Source organism: Cebus imitator, unplaced genomic scaffold, assembly GCF_001604975.1.
Source record: "Cebus imitator isolate Cc_AM_T3 unplaced genomic scaffold, Cebus_imitator-1.0 Scaffold0, whole genome shotgun sequence".
NCBI classification, from domain to species: Eukaryota; Metazoa; Chordata; class Mammalia; order Primates; family Cebidae; genus Cebus; species Cebus imitator.
Window position 1 is genome coordinate 11,754,114 of NW_016107315.1, and position 19,817 is coordinate 11,773,930.

The 19,817-nt window shown below is 34.9% G+C and overlaps 1 protein-coding gene across 29 annotated transcripts in view; it reads right to left on the minus strand.

Annotated features, from left to right (window-relative positions):
• DLG1 (discs large MAGUK scaffold protein 1) overlaps positions 1-19,817 on the minus strand; it is a 299,333-nt gene that overhangs the window by 59,243 nt on the left and 220,273 nt on the right. For all 29 annotated transcript variants that reach the window (XM_037735146.1, XM_017523037.2, XM_017522998.2 and 26 more), the window contains 2 exons: positions 19,404-19,560; positions 8,905-9,007 (listed from right to left, as the gene is read on the minus strand). In XM_037735146.1, the coding sequence (XP_037591074.1) occupies positions 8,905-9,007; positions 19,404-19,560 (260 nt within the window). The remainder of the gene's footprint in view (positions 1-8,904; positions 9,008-19,403; positions 19,561-19,817) is intronic.

Here is a 19,817-nt window from a genome sequence, read left to right on the forward strand (position 1 = left end):
GGATGGTCTCGATCTCTTGACCTCGTGATCCACCCGCCTCGGCCTCCCAAAGTGCTGGGATTACAGGCGTGAGCCACCGCACCCGGCTCCTGTGTATATTTTTAAAAATAGCCCCACCAACATATTTTTTCTTTATTTTTTTCTAAGATTTTTTTTTTTGAGACAGGATCTTGCTCTGTCATCCAGGCTGGAGTGTAGTATCATGAAATGGTTCACAGTAGCTTTGACCTCCTGGGCTCAAGCAATCTTCCTACTTTAGCCTCTCAAGTGGCTGAGCCTACAGGCACACAACACTATGAGCTCATTTTAAAAAATTGTTTGTAGTGACAGGGTGTCCTATGTTACCCAGGGGGTCTTGAACTCTTAGGCTCAAGTGATCCTCCTGCCTTGGCCTCCTAAAGTGCTGGGATTACAGGCTTTAACCACCATACCAATTTTCTTATATTTTTATTTCGATGGAAGAGTTTTATCCCTTTTTTCAGTTAAGTCATTGATATCCCTCTCCTGGAAATCATATCAAAACTCAGCAAAGCTATAATTTTACATAAGAGATTTTCTCCATTCAACATCTCAAAAATTCCTAAATCAAACCATATTTCTTGTCATGAAACATATTAGGGAATATCTGAACTGCTGGCTACAAGTTAATTAATATATGTACTCCTATACAAGGAGAGAGATTTAAAAGCTGATTTTTTCATTTGATTTCCCCTTTCAAATTTTAACCTTTGTTTTCACCCCCACACTAGAGGAAACTGGACTTCCTCAATCTCTTCTTAACATGTAATCCCTATAAAGAAAAACATTCATTTATAACCATAATAAAATATATTAATTAAATACAGATCTTAAACCCAAGAGAAACAACTCTCAGAGAATGGATACTATAATTACCCTAGAAAAGAAAAAGGGAAAATTTTTAAGACGGCAAGTTAGTTGTTTTAAGTACAGTAGCTCTCTAGTATATTCAGAGTAAGATTAGTTCCAGAACCCCATATACCAAAATCCACACATATTCAAGTCTAACAGTAGTCCTTGTGGAGTCTGACAATACAAAAAGTCAGCCCTTCATATAGGAAGGCATATGGCATTTTTGATCCCAGTTTGGTTGAAGAGCACATGCATGTAAGTAAGTTCAAACCTGTGTTGTTCAAAGGTCAACTGTAGCACAGGAGTGTAGAAACATATAGCAAGAAAAGTGGGAAAGTAGGAGACTGAAACACATTTTGATTACCTATCTAGTACTGAAAACGATGATAAGAAATGACAAATGCCTGCAAATAAATGCCACTACTCCAATGTAATCTCCCCAGACTGTCTCCACCTCTTCTCTCTTTGGCTGGTGTAAGAATAATGAAAAAAAAAGTCTGGGTGTTAGAAATCTACCTCTGTAACTCAAGATTTAAATCAAAGCCTTGAAGCTTAGAATAGTTAAGTGACTATGGCCTAACCTTTCCAGACTTCAGTCACTTACAAAATAGGGATTATAATACCAAACAGTTTTTTCCTTGTGAAAATAAAATAAAATACCTCCAAATTTTAGGCCTAACCAATGGGAAAGAGAAAATAAGTTTAACTTATATATTGAGTTTAATTCTTTCCACTTTATTTCTTTTATAGTATTATTACAATAGTATTAATGTTTTCTGAACAAAAGACTGAGATTTAAGGTCTGAAAGTTGGCCTAGTACTCTTGAGGAACAGTAAGATTAAATATATGAGGTTAGAGATTCCCAGAGTTTAGTGCGTAGCTGAAAGAGTGAGAACAGGGTATGGAGACCCACCCAGAACCCCAGACTTGCCACAAAGATTATTTAAGCTGAAGCTATGTGAGATTCAACAGATGCAGGAAAAAAAAAAAAAAGCCTTCTTGGAGTTTCTCTTAATCTGACTAAAAGGTGTAACTTCTGAGAAATGATGTTACCATAAATACCCTCTCTGAGGAGCTGGTGGCCCTGAAGAGCGGAAAGACCACTCACACCAGTTTAGACAAATGTTATCGCCAACCTTATCCCCCATTTCTTCTCCTAAAAATTTGTTTGTCTTTCCTAAAGAAATGTGTTTTTCCAATAAAAGCTGTTTCTCCCTCCTTCCTTTTCCCTATTAAATTAGGTATACAAGGCTTTAACTTTATCCCACAAGTTAGCTACAGTATTTCTTTTGTTGTCTCCTGCATCCATATGAAAGAAACCCTTTTTTTCACGTTAATCTGTGAGTTTAATTCACAGGCCCATTACTGAACATACAAGGCTGGAGGAAAAGGTTTTCTTCCCTTAAAAGGGGCTAGAAGAAATCTTAACCATTTAACAGTTGTGCAACCAGCAAATTATAGTCTCTTTATGGCAGAGCTTATTCAACTATAATATAAAATGGGGATAACAGTGCTTATAGAATTATCTTGGGAATTAAAGGAGTTAATAAATGTAACATGGTTAGTATGATGCATGGCACACAGTTTTATCATTATATTCTATCACGAGATTCTTAAACTATAGACTAGGAAGTATCTGTTAAAATTTTGTAATGTCTGGATATGGAGTCCAAAATGAGCACTGGATTACATTTCCAGTTCCCATGTTTAATTTTTTTCTTTTTAAAAAAATTTTATTTTAGGCCAGGCGCGGTGGCTCAAGCCTGTAATCCCAGCACTTTGGGAGGCCGAGGCAGGTGGATCACGAGGTCAAGAGATCGAGACCATCCTGGTCAACATGGTGAAACCCCGTCTCTACTAAAAAAATACAAAAACTTAGCTGGGCATGGTGGCACGTGCCTATAATCCCAACTACTAAGGAGGCTGAGGCAGGAGAATTGCCTGAACCCAGGAGGCGGAGGTTGCGGTGAGCCGAGATCGCGCCATTGCACTCCAGCCTGGGTAACAAGAGCGAAACTCCGTCTCAAAAAAAAAAAAAAAAAAAAAAAGAAAAAAAAATTTTATTTTGAGACGAGGTCTCACTCTATTGCCAAGGCTGGAGTGCAGTGGTGCGATCACAGCAATTCTCTTGCCTCAACTAGGACTATGGGTGCGCACTACTACGCCTGGCTAATTAAAAAACTAAAAAATGTTATGGTAGAGATGAGATCTTGCTGTGTTGCCCAGGCTGGTTTCAAACTCCTTAGCTCAAGTAATCCTCCTACTTAGGCCTCCCAAAGCACTGGGATTATAAGTGTGAGCCACCACATCCAGCTAATTTCTGATAATGATTCCTCAAAATGATTAACACAATAGAGGCCCCCCAAAATGAATGATTCCTTGCCTTTGGAATTAATAAAACTGACAGGAGTTGGAAGATAACGTTCCTTCAAATATCTTGTAGAGACTATTTTTCCTCATATTTAGAATCCAAGTCAAGAAAGTTCAAAGTATACAAGCTGAAAAGCCCTTAACTACTTTTATGGAAGACTAACAAGCCATAGATCCTGAAAGATAAAAAACTTAATTCTACCAAATGCTTACCTTTGTCTCTTTGTCTGTATGTATGTAAGATTATAAAGCAGAGAATCCCAAGCCTTTAGGAAAGACACTAACTGCAAGATGATGATTGTATCAGAGTGTCAGGTGACTCCTTTTGTACTTCTTAAAATAGCCAGCTGAGAAAGAAAATTTGACTCTTCAACTTCTATCCTTGGCCCTGATAGCACTTACACTTTGATAATCTAAATTTTTTTTTAATGTGCTGTACAACAAAAATACATGTTAAAAATATATAATATTAAAACAAAATATGAAGCTGTAGTGTCACTGATTAATAAGCAGATACAGGTAAGCAGCAACACAGCAAGGAGGACAGGCAAATTTTTAAAGTACCCAAAACATACTTTAAAATTTTAACTCTCCTATCTTTGGTCTTCCGTTATTCTTCACCTATGATGTCATTTTTTTCTCTCTGCCCATCTAAATCCTACCCATTCTTTAGGTTCCCAGTTAAACTTCAATACCACTTTATGGTAACTTTTATCATGCCAAGCAATATAATCTCCCTCCTTTTAAATTTCTAAGGCAATGTCTGTCTTCTGTGCGCTGCTGGTACTTACTTAGTCTTCATTAGGCAATAGTGCCATAGCCATGGTAAAAGAATACAGCATACATTACTTCCCCAGACTAAGCTCATCAAGATATTCCCAGTGAAAACTATCTAGACTTTGAAGGCAACAGACCTAGGTATGAATCTTAGCTATTACTAGCTTTGTTATCTGAGTCTACTTCATCATCTGTAAATAGGGATATTGCTACCTATTTTATGAGGATACAGCAAGGCTTACATAATAGACACCTAAATAAACATATAACTATAAACTGTGTAACTGTTATAAAGTGAAAATATCAGTGCTATGAGAAGGAGCTAGCTGATATGGTCTGCCTGTGTCCCCACCCAAATCTCATCTTGAATTGTAGTTCCCATAATCCCCACATATCGTGGGAGGGTCATAATGGGAGGTGATGAATCATGAGGGTGGATTCCCCCATGCTATTCTAGTGATAGTAAGTTCTCATGAGATCTGATGGCTTGATAAGAGCTTTCCCCTTCACTTGGTTCTTATTCTTCTCTCTCCCTCTGTCTTGTGAAGGACATGTTTACTTTCCCTTCCACCATGGTTATAAGTTTCCTGAGGCTTCCCCAGCACTGTGGAACTGTGAATCAATTAAACCTCTTTCCTTTATAAATTACCCAGTCTCAGGTACATCCTTATAGACGCATGAGAACAGGACTAATAGACTAGCCATCGAAAGAACAGAGGAAAAGAATATTCTAAGAAAGAAGAGAATGAACAGAGAATTAGGAAATAATCTGGTACAGTCAAGGGTCTGAAAAAAGGTCTGTATGGTTAGAGCTTAAGGAGCAAAGGAAAGAGTTGAGGGCATGATGTAAAATCATGTGTGCTGTGCTGTGACAATTACAAAGAACCTTGCAGGCCTATTAAAGGATTTGGATTTTATTGAGTATAATGGGTACTGTTTTAAATGGGGAATGCTTCAACCCAATCTTTGTATTTAAAAAGATCATTTTGGCTGAGGAATAGGGAATGGATTGGAGAAAATTAAGAAAGAAGTTAGGAGACCTGTTAGAGGATATTACAGTAATTCAGTTAACGGATGACAGTGGCTTTGGCTGGACTAGTGGCTGTGAGTGGGATGTTGTGAAAGGGGAGGGAGTCAAGCATGATTCCTGAACTTCTGGCTTAAGCATGAATGGAGATGCCATTTAGTGAAATAGTAAAAAAAAATTAAATGTCATAAATGTTAAATTTGAAACATTATCATTGAGAAATACAGCTGAAGAAATCAAATAGGACACATAAGTGTGGTGTTCAGGAGATGTCTGGAAGTAAGACACACATATGAGAGTAATCAACATAAGGGTCTAACCCTTGAAACAGATGATATCTACTAAACAGTAGCTATCTGAATAATCAAAGAATGCAATTTCACTTTGATACAAAAATGGGTTCATCTATACTAGAATGGGTGAAAGTATTGAATACAATTAAAGAAAAAGAGTATCATCTGGAAAGGGTCATACAACAGAAAAGTACAGAAATCACAAAAAGAAGCAAAAAAGAAAGGATAAAGAAGGAAAGACCAAACAATAGAAGCACATTATAAGATCATCTGGGAGGGAAATTCCTGGGCCCATTCAATTACTAACCTAGGATAACAGTAGCCCATCCTTGTTAACTATCAGTGGAAAGTATATTTAGTGCATATGTGGATAAATTAAGCTTATTTAAGGGTCACTAACTATTAAAATGATAAAAATTAATATATATATTTTTTTGAGACAGGGTCTCCCCAGGCTGGAGTGCAGTGGTATGATCACAGCTTACTGCAGGCCTGATTTCCTGGTCTCAAGTGATCCTCCTGCCACAGCTTCCTGTGTAGCTGGGATCACAGGAATGTTCCACCATGCCTGGATAATTTTTAATTTTTTTGTAGAGATGGGGTCTCACTTTGTTGTTCAGGGTGGTGCTCAAGTCCGGAGCTCAAGCAATCCTCCTGCCTCAGCCTCCCAAAGTGCTGGGATTACAAGTGAATTAACTATTTTTGTTCTGTTCTATGCTCACTAAGCATTAGAGTAGTTTTTCCTTTCCTATCAACCAATTTTCACTCCTGTATCATGACTCGATATTTTTGCCTGGGTCCCCCAAAATTCCTTCTTAACATTAACAAGAATATGTCTGAATTTTGGCCATTCTGAGTCAATTTTCCCTGTATTATGCTGTACTCTTTTAATATAAAAATTGATATCTTTTTACTTCAAGAAAGTTTTCTTGAATTGATTGAATTATAAGTTAAGACAGTCATTCTTTTCCTTAAAACTATTTTTCAGAAAGTCTAATTATATATATATAGTATGGCAAGTAATTACCTATATTCTATTGCTAACATTTTCTTTCTAGTCTTCTCAGACTCACTATTTCTGTTTCATTTTGTTTACTTTTTCTATTGTATCTTCTAACGTCTCCTGCTGAGTTTTCTGCAGTGACTCCGTGTTAGTGGTCTAATTTCACTAACCTGTTTGCTTTCTTCTCTCCTAGGTTCCACCAGCTCAAAGTTAATTTCTTTTGGTTATTGACTCATCTTTTCCTATAGTTCTTATATTTCTACTTTGTGGTCTTCTTTCAAAGTGAATGCATAAACTGCAAAACATTAAGGTTAAATTTCCATCTGATTTGTGTTGATGTTTTTGTGTTGTGTGTACATGTAGCCAATCTGTTACTAAGCTTTGATGCTTTTCCCCACCTTTTTATCTTTGTATGAATACAAGGCAACTTTTAAATTACTTATTACTGGGGTTGGGCACAGTGGCTCATGCCTGTAATCCCAGCACTTTGGGAGGCCAAAGCAGGCAGATCACCTGAGGTCAGGAGACTAGCCTGGCCAACATGATGAAGCCCTGTCTCTATTCAAAATACAAAAATAAGCCGGGCATGGTGGCAGGTGCCTGTAATCCCAGCTACTCAGGAGGTTGAGGCAGGAGAATCACTTGAACCTGGGAGGTGGAGGTTACAGTGAGCTGACATCGTGCCACTGCACTCCAGCCTGGGCGACAGAGTGAAACTCCATCTCAAAAAAAAAAAAAAAAAAAAAAAAAAAAAAAAAAAAAATTACTGATTACTTTGGTAGATTTTGTTAGACTAGCTATTTCCAGAAAGTCTAGGGATGCAGGAAAGATGGATGCACAGGAAATTTTTACAGATTTTAAAACCCAAATACTGTCACATTATCTCACCTAAAGAGCCAGGCTGCTTCATCCAAATATGAGTTCTCTGCTTTCCTAAACCAAACCACATGAGCGGCTTCTGCTCCAGCCTGCTCACCCCACTTCCCATGAGGCTTGCAATAAAAAACAAAGGCTCATGTTTTTATACTTCAGAAATGAGTCCCTCGCCTTTAAGAGATGCAATTTTATACCATATCCTAAAATTCTGCCACCAGAAAATATCCTTAATATTCCATATTTTAACTCTTCGCCTCTTCCAATGTGGCTTCTGCAAGATCGCAGCTGCTTAAGGAGTCTTTACCTGTACTTGGTTGTCCAAGTATTATACCTATCTTCTTAGTTTTAGTTAATATGAACTGAAGTTGTATGGGTAGAAGTATGTGTGTATGTTTCATTTTCCTTACTGCTTTTGTGTGTTTTCTGGGGAAGTTAAGGAGCAGATATTACGTTACAGTTAATTATATCTAAAAAGTTTAAATTCCTTATAAACATATAAATGAGAGGGTGTCTATAATACTAAAGAACCAGTGACTGTAACTTGGCTTCCATATAGTGTACCCACTGGATGGGAGTGTGTTGGCCAGGAGATAAAAGTATGTGGGGTCCCACTGGCAGATTTGTTTCTCACAAAAATTAATGAATTGACATTCTAACTTCACATGTTAGTCCCTATTTGTTTGGTTAATGTGAATAAATATCTGTAATTTACTCCCAATTAAACAATTTTCCCTTGTTAATTACTAAGCTTAAAAGGCTAAGGTTTTACTAGACTGATAGAAACTCCTATACTTAAGAAATATCAAGCAATGCTCAGCATGCTACTTTGATCAGCTGAAAGACATACTAGATTAAAAAAAAAATTCTGCTCCAAAAAAGAATAATAAATGTAATTAGTTGCTAAATTACAGAATTATTCATTTAGCTCCTTTACTTACATCATTTTTTCCTTCTTCACCATGTTGTTTATGAGCATCGACAAATATGCTATGAATTCTTTTGGGTATTTAAGCTTTTTAAATCCCACTGAGGTTTGACTGCAGATGTGGTTATGTTGATGTACACTAGAGTCTTACATATATTTAATATGGCATGATCTCAAATCTCCATTCCCACCTTTTTCCCCTAGGAACTTAATAAGGTCACATCAATGATACTTTACTACCTAGATACACATTATACCCCAAACTTGGCATTCTTCTCTTTATTTTAAATAGTAGTAACAGCTATTAGAAACATGCTGTAAATCTTGATATTAATAATTATAACTTAATTCAAAAGCTAGAAAAAAGCTGGGTGACCTAAATTTTTTTGAGGCATTATTATTTTACTGGGCATTATCTCTGCTTAATGGTTTTTATTATTTTTTTTCAGATCAATAAAGTAGTAAAAAGGACATTAAAAGGTATGACGATTTCAGTTACAGAACAAATTAAAAAAATAAACAGTTAAATTAACCCACATAATGGTGCAATGCTCAAAGGAACTTGTGGATACCAGTTCCCACATCATTAAAAAATACTTTCCATCTGGAAAAGGAACTAGGTTCAGACTAAACAAGTACTAGATTAACAAATTGGAAAAAAGTACAAAAAAGGAAGTTAAGCTTGGAAGTTAAACAATATTTAAGAGGAAAAATTTTAAAAACTAAAATAAGAGTAACTATAGACAATAAGAATTTTATTACCTTCAGGTCGATATTGTGCAACAATTGTGACAGCTTGGCCAGCATTTTTCAATGCAGCTGCTGCCTGCTCATGACTGGCAGCTCTGAGATCAACACTGTTTACCTGTAAATGGAACCAAATCTTAATTTGGGAGAAAATAATCACTTTGATTAGAAATTACGATAGTCTATTCTTGAGTAGGCATATATTAAAAAATTAGTTGCAATAACTTTACCACCAAAATGTTTCTTTCTTTTTCTGATTTATTAAAAATATACTGTATAGTAAAACAAAATATTACCATTCATACCACTAAAATGTTTCTTATTCTGATTTATTAAAAATATACTGTATAGTAAAACAAAATATTATCATTCAAAGCAATTTTATTTACTAAAACCACTTTGCTTAGTTAAGTGAGCAAAGTCAAAACACTTCCCTTCAGAAAGCTGGATATCAATCCATCAAAAAAAGTACCTTAATTTGAGAACCTGAAAAATCAAGTGGCACCATTTTGCACACTTTGTTTTACTAGAGACTCAAGCAATGAGAGGGAAATTCATTTTGCTTGTAGCATCCACCCACCTCCTGCCACATTCTCATGCCTATTGCTCAACACAGTTCCAATTATTTTTCTTCCTGTATAAACTAAAGCTTCCATTCTTCCAGTATAATAGGAAAGCTATTATTTAGAAATATTAAAATAGCTCAGATTGCAAGGACTGATTTGATTAGAATGTTAATTAAATGAACCAGGAATTTTTTTTTTTTTTTTGAATAAAGAGTGCTTCCTTGGGTGAAGTAATTATCCAATTCTACCAGTAGGTGACCAATCCTACTCCAGAAGAAGGGGCAACTTAATTCTTGTTTCTGCAAGGTTGCCAATACTTTGTTCGTACACACACACACACACACACACACACACACACACACACTGTGTGTGTGTGTGTGTGTGTGTGTGTGTGTGTGTTGTGTATACGGTACATTATCTTAAGAGATTGTTCCTTTTTCACAATAAGACAAACTTAAGAGAACATTAATGGAAGCATTATACTTGAATGTAATAAACTCTAAATACTGAATTAAAAAAAAGTTGAGAACCACCAATGAATAGAATACAGCCATGTTCAGGACCTTCACTGAAAATTTTTGGAAAGGAACGATCATCATGCAATTTTTATATAAAAACTTGTTTTGCTGAGATCTAATCTAAAATCTGTTAAAGATCACATATCACTTTTAAAAAATTTGACTATGAGCCCAGAAATTCCTGGGATCATAAATATACATAAAGAACATTTTAACCACATAAAGATCTGGTGTTTTATATTATCTAAAACGAAACCATTATGCAACTAAATTAAAATACATGCCCCTTGAGGCTGAGCACGGTGGCTTACACCTGTTATCCCAGCACTTTGGGAAGCTGAGATGGGTGGGTCACTTGACGTCAGGAGTTTGATACCAGCCTGACCAACATGGTGAACACCCGTTCTACTAAAAACACAGAAATTAGCCAGGTGTGCCTGTAGTCCCAGCTACTCAGGAGGCTGAGCCGCAATAATCACTTGAACCCAGGAGGCAGAGGTTACAGTGAGCTGAGATTGCACCACTGCCAGCCTGGGTGACGGAGAGAGACTCTGTCTCAAACCAGCATCACCACCAACACTGCCCCCATCCCGAACCCTTGAATGAAAACCAAGATCTGAAAACCCTAATCTAAACAAATGTAACAATGTGGTAATTAGATAATATCTCTTGCTGATGATGGCCACACAGAACTCAATACAATGTATAAATAGTTCTACTTAGTGCATAAAGAAAATCCTCCTAGTTCCTGGGAGAACAAACCAGGCAAGAAATATAAGGAAAAATAAATTTTCAGATTATTGTAGAAAAGATGAAAAATGTTAATGAATTATTTTTGTGCACCAAACCCGCTTAAGAGTGTAATTTGTTGAACGAAACTACTTATTAAAGACTTTCCACGCTATCATTAACATTTCAATTGAAGATACATTATTAAGGATATTTTAGAAGAAATTCCAGTACTGAGAGACCTATTTGTATAAATAGCCGTATAGTCATTTTTTTTCATTTGCACCAACATTTTTGAAAATTAAGAAATAATTCACATACCATAGAATTCACATTTTTAAAGCGTATAGTTTAGTGGTTTTTAGTACATTCGCAAGGTTGTGCAACCATCATTACCACCTAATTCCAAAATATTTTCATCACCCCAGAAAGAAACTCTGTGTCCACTGACAGTCACTCCTGTGTCTCCTCTTCATCCTTGGTAACTATGAATCTACTTTCTGACCCTACGAATTTACCTATTCCATATATTTCAAATAAATGGGATATATAATATGCGGTCATCTGTGCTTGGCTTCTTTCGCTTAACATATTTTCAGGGTTCATCCTTGGAGCATATATCAGTACTGCATTCCTTATTATGGCTAAATAATGCTCCACTACAATCCATTAAAAATGGATATACACTTTTGTTTATCCACTTCCTTAAATTTATACTTATTTTATTCTTTTTGATACTATTATAAATGTTTTCTTTCTCTATCCTGTAACTTTACTGAAATTATTACCTTGATAGTCTTTAAGATTTTCTCTAAACAAGAATTGTCATCTGCAAATAGTTTTCTTGCTTTTTATTCTGGTAGCCTTTTTTTCTTTTAAATCTTGACTAATTCCTAGAACCTCCAGGACAATGTTGAATAGAACTGTAGGAAGAGCAGAGACCATTGTCTTGTTCCTGATTTTAAAGGGAAAGCTTTCAGTCTCTCACCATTTAGTATGATGTCAGCTATCAGGTTTCTGGAGATGCTCTTTATCATGAAGTTTGCTTTTATTCCTAGTTTATTCAGTGTTTTTATAATGAAAACCTTCTGGTTTATGACAATTGCTTTTTCTGTGTCTACTGAGATATCATGTGCTTTATGTCCTTTATTAAGATGGTGTTTTACTTTGATTGGTAAGTATGTTTCTATGTTAAATAACATAGAAACATTTTTCTATGTTGAATTAACCATGCATTCCTTAAATAAATTCCATTTGGTTATGGAATCTCATCCCCTTTCATGCTGCTGGATTCCGGTTGTTATTTTGTTGCTTTTTATATCTATATTCATATGGGATATTGATTTGTAATTTTTTCTTCTTGTGATATCTTTGGTTCAGTATAAGGATAATATTGGCCACATAGAATGAGCTGAAAAGCATTCCTCATGCTTGTTCCTTTTTGGGGAAGAGTTTGTGAATGACTGGTGCTAATTCTTTAAATGTTTGGCAGAATGTATTAGTGCAGCTATCTGGTCTGGGATTTTTGTGTTTTGGAAGTTTTTGATTACTAATTCAATATCCTTACTTGTTATAAACTTTTAAAAATTTTCTATTCTTGAGTTAGTTTCGACAGCTATGTCTTTCTAGAAATGTATTGGTAATTATAGAGTATATAACTATAAAATACACATATGACTATATAATGATATATATATTATAGATGTCTTTTGCCTTTAGTAATATTTTTTTCTTAAAGTATACTTGATATTAGTATAGCCACACTAGGTGTCTTTCGGCTACTTTTGTGTAATGTATCTTTTCCACTCTTTTACTTTCAAACTTTTTATGTCTTTGAGTATAAAGTGTCTCTCTTGTAGACCCTGTATAGTTGGATTCTGTTTTTTAATCTACCCTATCAACGTTTTTGCCTTTTAACTGGAGTGCTTAATCCATTTATATTTAACATAATTACTGATAATGTGGAATTTACTTCAATTAGCTGTGTTCTATGTCTTGTGTTTTCTTTTTCTATTCCTAAATGACTACATTATTTTTGTATTACATAGATATTTCCTAGTGTATCATTTTAATTCCCATGTCATTTCTTTTACTACATATACTTTTTAGTAATTTTCTTAGTGGTTATCTTGGATTACAAGTAAAAATTTAAAGCCAGATGGGTGGTGGCTCTCGACTATAATCCCAGTGACTCAGGTGGCTCAGGCAAGAGGACTGAAGCAGGAGCATCACTTGAGTACAACAGTTTGAGGCCTGGCTGGGCAACACAGTGAGACCCTCATCTCTAAAAAAATACAGAAAAAAATTTAGCTGGGTGTGGTGGTGCATACCTGCAGTCCTAGCTACTCAGGAGGCTGATGCAGCAGGACTGCCTGAGTGAATGAGTTTGAGGCTGCAGTGAGCTATGACTGTACCACTGCACTCCAGCGTGGGTGACACAGTGAGATGCTACCTCTAAAAATAAACAAACATTTTATACAAACCTAGTTTCTTTACCCCTTTGTGGTGATGGCGTCATGTTAATTACATCTTTAGAAAATGTGTGCACATCTAATTTGTAATTATTGCTTTATTCAGTTGTTTTTACAATCAGGTTGGAGAAAAAGTTACATATAAAATAATACCTTATGTTGGTTTATATTTACCTATGTAGTTGCCTTCACTTATGCTCTTTATTTCTTCACATAGATTTGAGTTACTCTCTAGTTTTCTTTCATTTTAGTCTGCAGGATTCTCTTTAGTATTTCCTACAGGGCAGGTTTTGAGAGATGAACTCTTTCAGCTTTTGTTTATCTGGAAATATCCTGATTTCTCCTTTATTTTCAAAGACAGTTTTGTTGGATATAGAGTTATAGTCAACAGAGTTTTTTTCTTTCCAGAATTTTGAATATGTTATTTCACTGCTTTCTGACCTCCATGGTTTCTGATGAGAAATCAGCCATTAATCTTATTGAAGATGATGAGTCACTTCTTTTTGCTACTTTCAAGATTCTGCCTTCAGCTTTAGACAGTTTGATTGTAATGTGCCTACATTGTAGATCTCTTTAATTCAACTTGGAGTTCATTGAGCTTCTTGGTTTTCATCAAATTTTAGAAGTTTTGGGCCAGTATTTATTGAAATATTCTTTCTTCCATTCTCTCTCTTTCCCATCTTTTATGCACTCCCATTATGTTGGTACACTTGATAATATCCCATAGGTCTCTGAAGCTGTTATTTTTTTTCACTCTTTTTTGTTACTGTTCAGTTCTTCGGCATCAAAATCTCAATTCACCCATCTTCAAGTTTGCTGATTCTTTCTTCTGCCAGCTCAAATCTGCTGGTGACTTGTCTAGAGAATTTTTAATTGACTGTATTTTTGAACTCCAGAATTTCTATTTGGTTCTTACTGACAACTCTTTATTGATATTTTTTACTTGGTGAGTACTATTCCTTTACTCTCAGTCTATAGGATGGTTTTCTTTTATTCTTTGAACATATTTAAAAGAGCTGGTTTAATGTCTTTATCTAGTACGTCCATGTCTGAGCTTCCCTAGGGACAATTTTCATTGATTGCATTTTTCTCCTGTATATGGGCCATACTTTTCCTTCTGCTTGTCTCAAAATTTTATATTGAAAAATTAAAATAAATATAATATGGCAACTCTGGATATCAGACCTGTTCTCCTATCGGGGTTTGTCATTGTTGTCTTTCAGTGACTTTTCTTAATGTTATAAAGTCTGTATTCTTTGTTGTGTCTGGCCACTGAAGTCTCTGCCTAGTTAGCTTAATGACTGAACAGATATTTCTTTAAATGCCTGAAACTTCAAGGGCTATGTGAGCATGTTGGGGGCCTACCTTTAACATTCAGATAAGCAGTTAACAACTGCCTTAAATTGTCACTTCCTGCTTACACAGAGGCACATGACCAGCTAGAGGTGAGAGTTTTAAGGCCTTTTCTGGTCTTTTCTGAGCATGTGCACAGCCCTGAACATGTGTGTGGCCTTCTGGTTCCAAGGAATACACTGAAGGTTTTCAAAGGCCTTATTAAGAATTCATTCCTCCAATTTTCCTTTTAAGTTTTTTGATCAGTCTACTATTCCCTAGTGCTTTCAGGGCATTTCCCTAGAGAAGCTCCGTAAGCATTAAAATTTTAAGGTTACTGAGCATACTGTTAAACATAATGCTGCATTTAACTGCACTCACATTAGAGTGAGCTACTGCCCTGAGACTTTCAGTTTTAAAATCAAGGGTTTAAAACCAAAGGGTTTCCAGACCTGGGGCATTCAGTTCTCAAACCATGAATGTTCTGGATGAACTAGGTTGAGTTGGTTGGTTCACACACTTTAGCAGTGTGTCAGTAACCTATATAAAATGGTTCCAAATGGACAATTTAAAAATGTCTATCACTGAACTCTAGGCTAAATGGAAATTTATTTTGACACAAAGTATGAAGTGAGGCTCTAAGCTAATTTTATTTGCCTAAATAACTAGGTAATTTGTTCAACAATATTTATCTTTTAAGTCCATTCCTTGCCACTAACTTTTCCTTATCATACTATAATTTACTTTAAGAATTACAGTGTGTTTTACAAACAATAAAATGTGGAAATTTGAACAGCTCAGCTGAAAGGATTTTGCTAATTGTATAAGTCGTGAAACCATTACCCCAAACAAGACATGTATCTTTTCCATTGATGTTCAACTGTGCAACTTTATAGTCAGTCCCAATCACTGGCAACTACTTTCTGACTTATAGCACCACAAATTAGTACCTGCTCATGATTATCATGTAACTGGAATTAAATAGTATGTATTTTTGTTTATCTGTTTTGCTCAACACACTTGTTTTGTATTTTAGTAGTTGTTCACTTTTATTGCTGAGTAGTAGTATATTGTGTAAACATGCCACAATCTATTTAGAAATTTTCCTGTTGATGGAAACTTGGGTTATTTCAAGATCTAGATTATTATGAATAAAGCTGTTAAGAATGTTTTTGTCAAAGTGTTTTTGTCAATGTACGCTTTCATTTGTCCTGGGTAAAACTGTGGTGATAAGGTTAGTTGTATGTTTAACTTCTTAAAAACCTTCCTAAAAGGTCTTGTAGTGATATACCATTTTATATGTCCACAAGTAATGAATGAGGGCTGCAGTTGCTCCACATCCTCATCAATGAATGTTGTTATTTTTTCTTTTGTCATTCAACTAAGTGGGATATAGTATTTCATTATGACTTTAAGAATACCTATTTTTACCTAGGCATAATTAATCGTTTTTCACGTATAGTTAAGTTTTGGTAAATGTGAATTTCATGCAGCCACCCACAATCAAGGTATGGAACAATTACATCACTCTCATCCAAATCCCTACAAATCTCTTTATTCACTGTGGTTTTTACACTTCTCTGATGCCTAAGTTAAGCACCTTTTCACGTGGTTATTGGCCACTCACATACCTTTTTTGATGTGTCTGCTCAAGTCTTTTGTGCATTTTTAATTGGGTCACTCATTTTTTTTATGGTTGATTTATAGGAGATATTTATATATTCTAGATACAAGTAGCATGTCATATATGTGCTGAGAATATTTTTTAACCACTGTGCAGCCTATCTATTTGTTTTTTTTCTTTCTTTCTTTCTTTCTTTCTTTTTTTTTTTTAAAGACACGGTCTTGCTCTGTTGCCCAGGCTGGAGTGCAGTGGTGGGATCAAAGCTCACTGTAGCTTCAAACACTTAAGCTGAAGTAATCCTCCTGCCTTAGCCTCCCAAGTAGCTGAGACTACAAGTACCCACCACTATGCCTGGCTAATTAAAAAAAAAAAAAATTTTTTTTTTTTTTTTTTTTTTTTTTTTAAGATGAGGTCTTGCTATTTCGATCAGGCTGCTTTCAAACACCTGGCCTCAAGAGATCCTTCTGCCTCAGCCTCCTAAGTCACTGGGATTATAAGCAAGAGTCACCTCATCCAAAGTATTTGGTTTCTTAATGGCATCTTTTTTATGGTTAGTGTTTTATGCATTTTGTCCAAGGAACTGTTGGCTACTCTAGGTGTACAAACATAGTCTCTGACATTTTCTTCTAGGAAGATTATGGTTCTGAATTTTAAACTTAGATCTATAATCCATCTAGAATTAAATTTTATGTCTGGAGCAAGACTGCTTTAGGTTTATAATTTTGTATACAGATATCTAGTTATTACAGCACCAATTGTTAAAAAGACTTTCCCTTCTCTATCGAACTGACTTGTAGTCCTCTGGTACTATTTAAGAAATGTGTCTAATCCATGTTCACTAAGTTTTCCTTGTATGTTTTCTTTTAGAATTTTAGTTCTATGGTCCATTTCAAGTTAATTTTTCTGTATGAAATGAAATAAGAAATGAGACTCTTCTTCTTTTCCTTATGTCTACTGGTTCTATTAATGAAAGAAGAGGGCATTTAAATCTCCAAATGTGACTGCAGATTTGTCCATTTTCTTCCTTGTTCTGACAATTTACGCTTCATGTATTTTGAAAGTATTATAGGTATGTCTTCTTGATGAAATGATACTTTCATCATTCTTGCTGCTTTTATAATTATGAAATTCATGTGCAATAACATTATTTGTCTTAAATTCTATTTTGTCTCATATTAAGACAGAAGCTTTAGTATGCTATTTGCATAATGTACCTTCTTTCACTCTTTTACTTACAATACATGGGCCTTTATATTTAAAGTACGTTTCTGACAAACAGTATATAGTTTGGTCTTGCATTTCTGAACCAAGCTAACAATTTCTGCATCTTAAAATCGTAGCTTTGACTTAAAAGCAGATTAGATATAGATAAGAAAATTTAAGCTGCTACAGCTTCAGTTTCTTGGGACGCTCAGGCAGGAGTATGGTATGAGCCCAGAAGTTTGAGGCCATAATAGTGCTCTACGATTGTACCTGTGAATAGCCTACATACTCCAGCCTAGGTAATGCAAGGAAGCCCGTGCCTTTGAAAAAATAAAAGAAAGAAACTTACTACAAGTAAGTTTTAGTCAAAAATTGTATAGGTAACAACATAAGCACACAAACAAATTGAAAGTAAAAAGAGGAGAAAACATGACACAAATATGAAGCCAAAAAAAAATTGGCCACATTACAAACTAGAAAACAGACCTGAAGAAATGAGTGAAATGAATTACAAGGAGACAGAATTGTAAATGTGAAACTGGGGTTAAAAAATGAAAACCAGATTAACATCTACTCATAGGAATTTAGGGACAGAGTACATATAACATGGGAAGGGCAAAATTTGGAAAGAAAATGGCTAAGTTTCCAGAACTGATAAAAGACATGATTCCTTTGATTCACTAAGCATAATGAATCCCAAACAGGATAAATAATATGCTAGACACAGAGTTTCACATTTTAGTGAAACTGCAGTACACCAAAGACAAAGCATCTTAAAAGCATCCAGCAAAAAACCCCCACAAATCACCTACTAACAAGACAGAGTAGACCTTTTTTGTTAAATACAAACAAAACATACCAGACAATATAAAACAGTATCTTCAAAATGCTGAGTGATAACAGCTATCAACCTGTAATTCTAGACTGAACTAAATTTTAAAGTGAAATAAAATAAAAATATTTTCAGACAAAGTCTAGAGTATTTACGATTAAGGAACCACTGCTGAAAGGACAAACCAAAGGCTCACACTACGGCGCATTTGGATATTTCAGGGGCATTTTTGCTTTTTACAATGACGAGGGAGTTTTACTAGCATGTAGCATGCACATCTACTAGCATGTACATGAAAGCTTTTAGAAAAGGTTAATTTTCTATAATGAGCAAGACGGTCCTATACAACGAAAAACGGTCCAATCCAAATGCTGTTAGTGGTCTACTGAGAAACACAGAAGAAGAAAGACACAAGATGGGATAGTAAACAAAAATTGTATGCCCTGTGGGTTGACTTTTAATAAACAAAAATAAAAACGACAATTTATGGGTATAAACATAAAACAGAAGTAAAACATTATAAAAGGCATGATTAGAATTAAAGCTTCCCAAAGTCTGTCACAGTAGAACTACAAGTAAGTTTTAGTCAAAAATTGTATCAGTAACAACATAAGCACACAGACAAATTGAAAGTAAAAAGAGGAGAAAACATGACACAAATATGAAGCCAAAAAAAAATTGGCCACATTAATATCAGACAATATAGATTCTAGAGCAAAGCCATTATTATAAATGAAGATGATCATTACATAATAACAAGTACAAAACTATGTGTACCTAATAACACAATTTCAAAAGACATACTAATAAAAAAGCTCATGCTATGAGGAGAAACTGTAGAACCCACTGCCATATTTGGATAGCTTTAAAAACAATTGGCTTTTAACAATGGATCAAGAAGACAGATCAAGAAGTTAACAGATTAAAGTATAAAGAAGTACATAAGTAACAAGCTTGCGTTAACAGACACATAGCAAATTTTCCAGTCAACAAATACAGAACACATACTTTCTTCAAGTACATTTATAAAAACTGACCCTTTAGAAGAGTCGAATATCAAAAGAAAACCTATTATACAAAAATGTGTTCTCTGACACTATAATTCTACAATTAAGCTGTAAAATGATAAAAAGAGAACTAAGATATCCCCAATACTTTAGGATATTAAAAAAAAAATCTTGCTTTAAAAATAGGTCCAGTGAAAACAATAAAAACATTATCTCGATTAACATGTCTTACCGATATAATACGATCTCCTTTTCTGAGCTCTCCACTTAGATCAGCAGGTCCTCCAGCTAAGATAAAGGAAATAAATATTCCTTCTCCATCTTCTCCTCCTACAATGTTGAAACCTAGGCCTGTTGAGCCACGATGAAGAACAACTTTTCTAGGTTCCCTAAAAATTAAAAAAATATTCAGTATCTTGGAAATTTTATAAAAACCTGATATTCTTTCAGTGAGAACTACCTATTGATAATTTTTATATTATCAAACTACTAAGAAAGCTAGACAAAATATAAATGATTTTTTTCTAAAACTATGGGATAAAGAGATTCAAAGCCCATGAATTGAAGGAAAAAATTTAACTTTATATAAAAGCAAAATACCTGTGTTATATAAAACAGAAATGAAAAAAAGTCACCCTTATAAAAA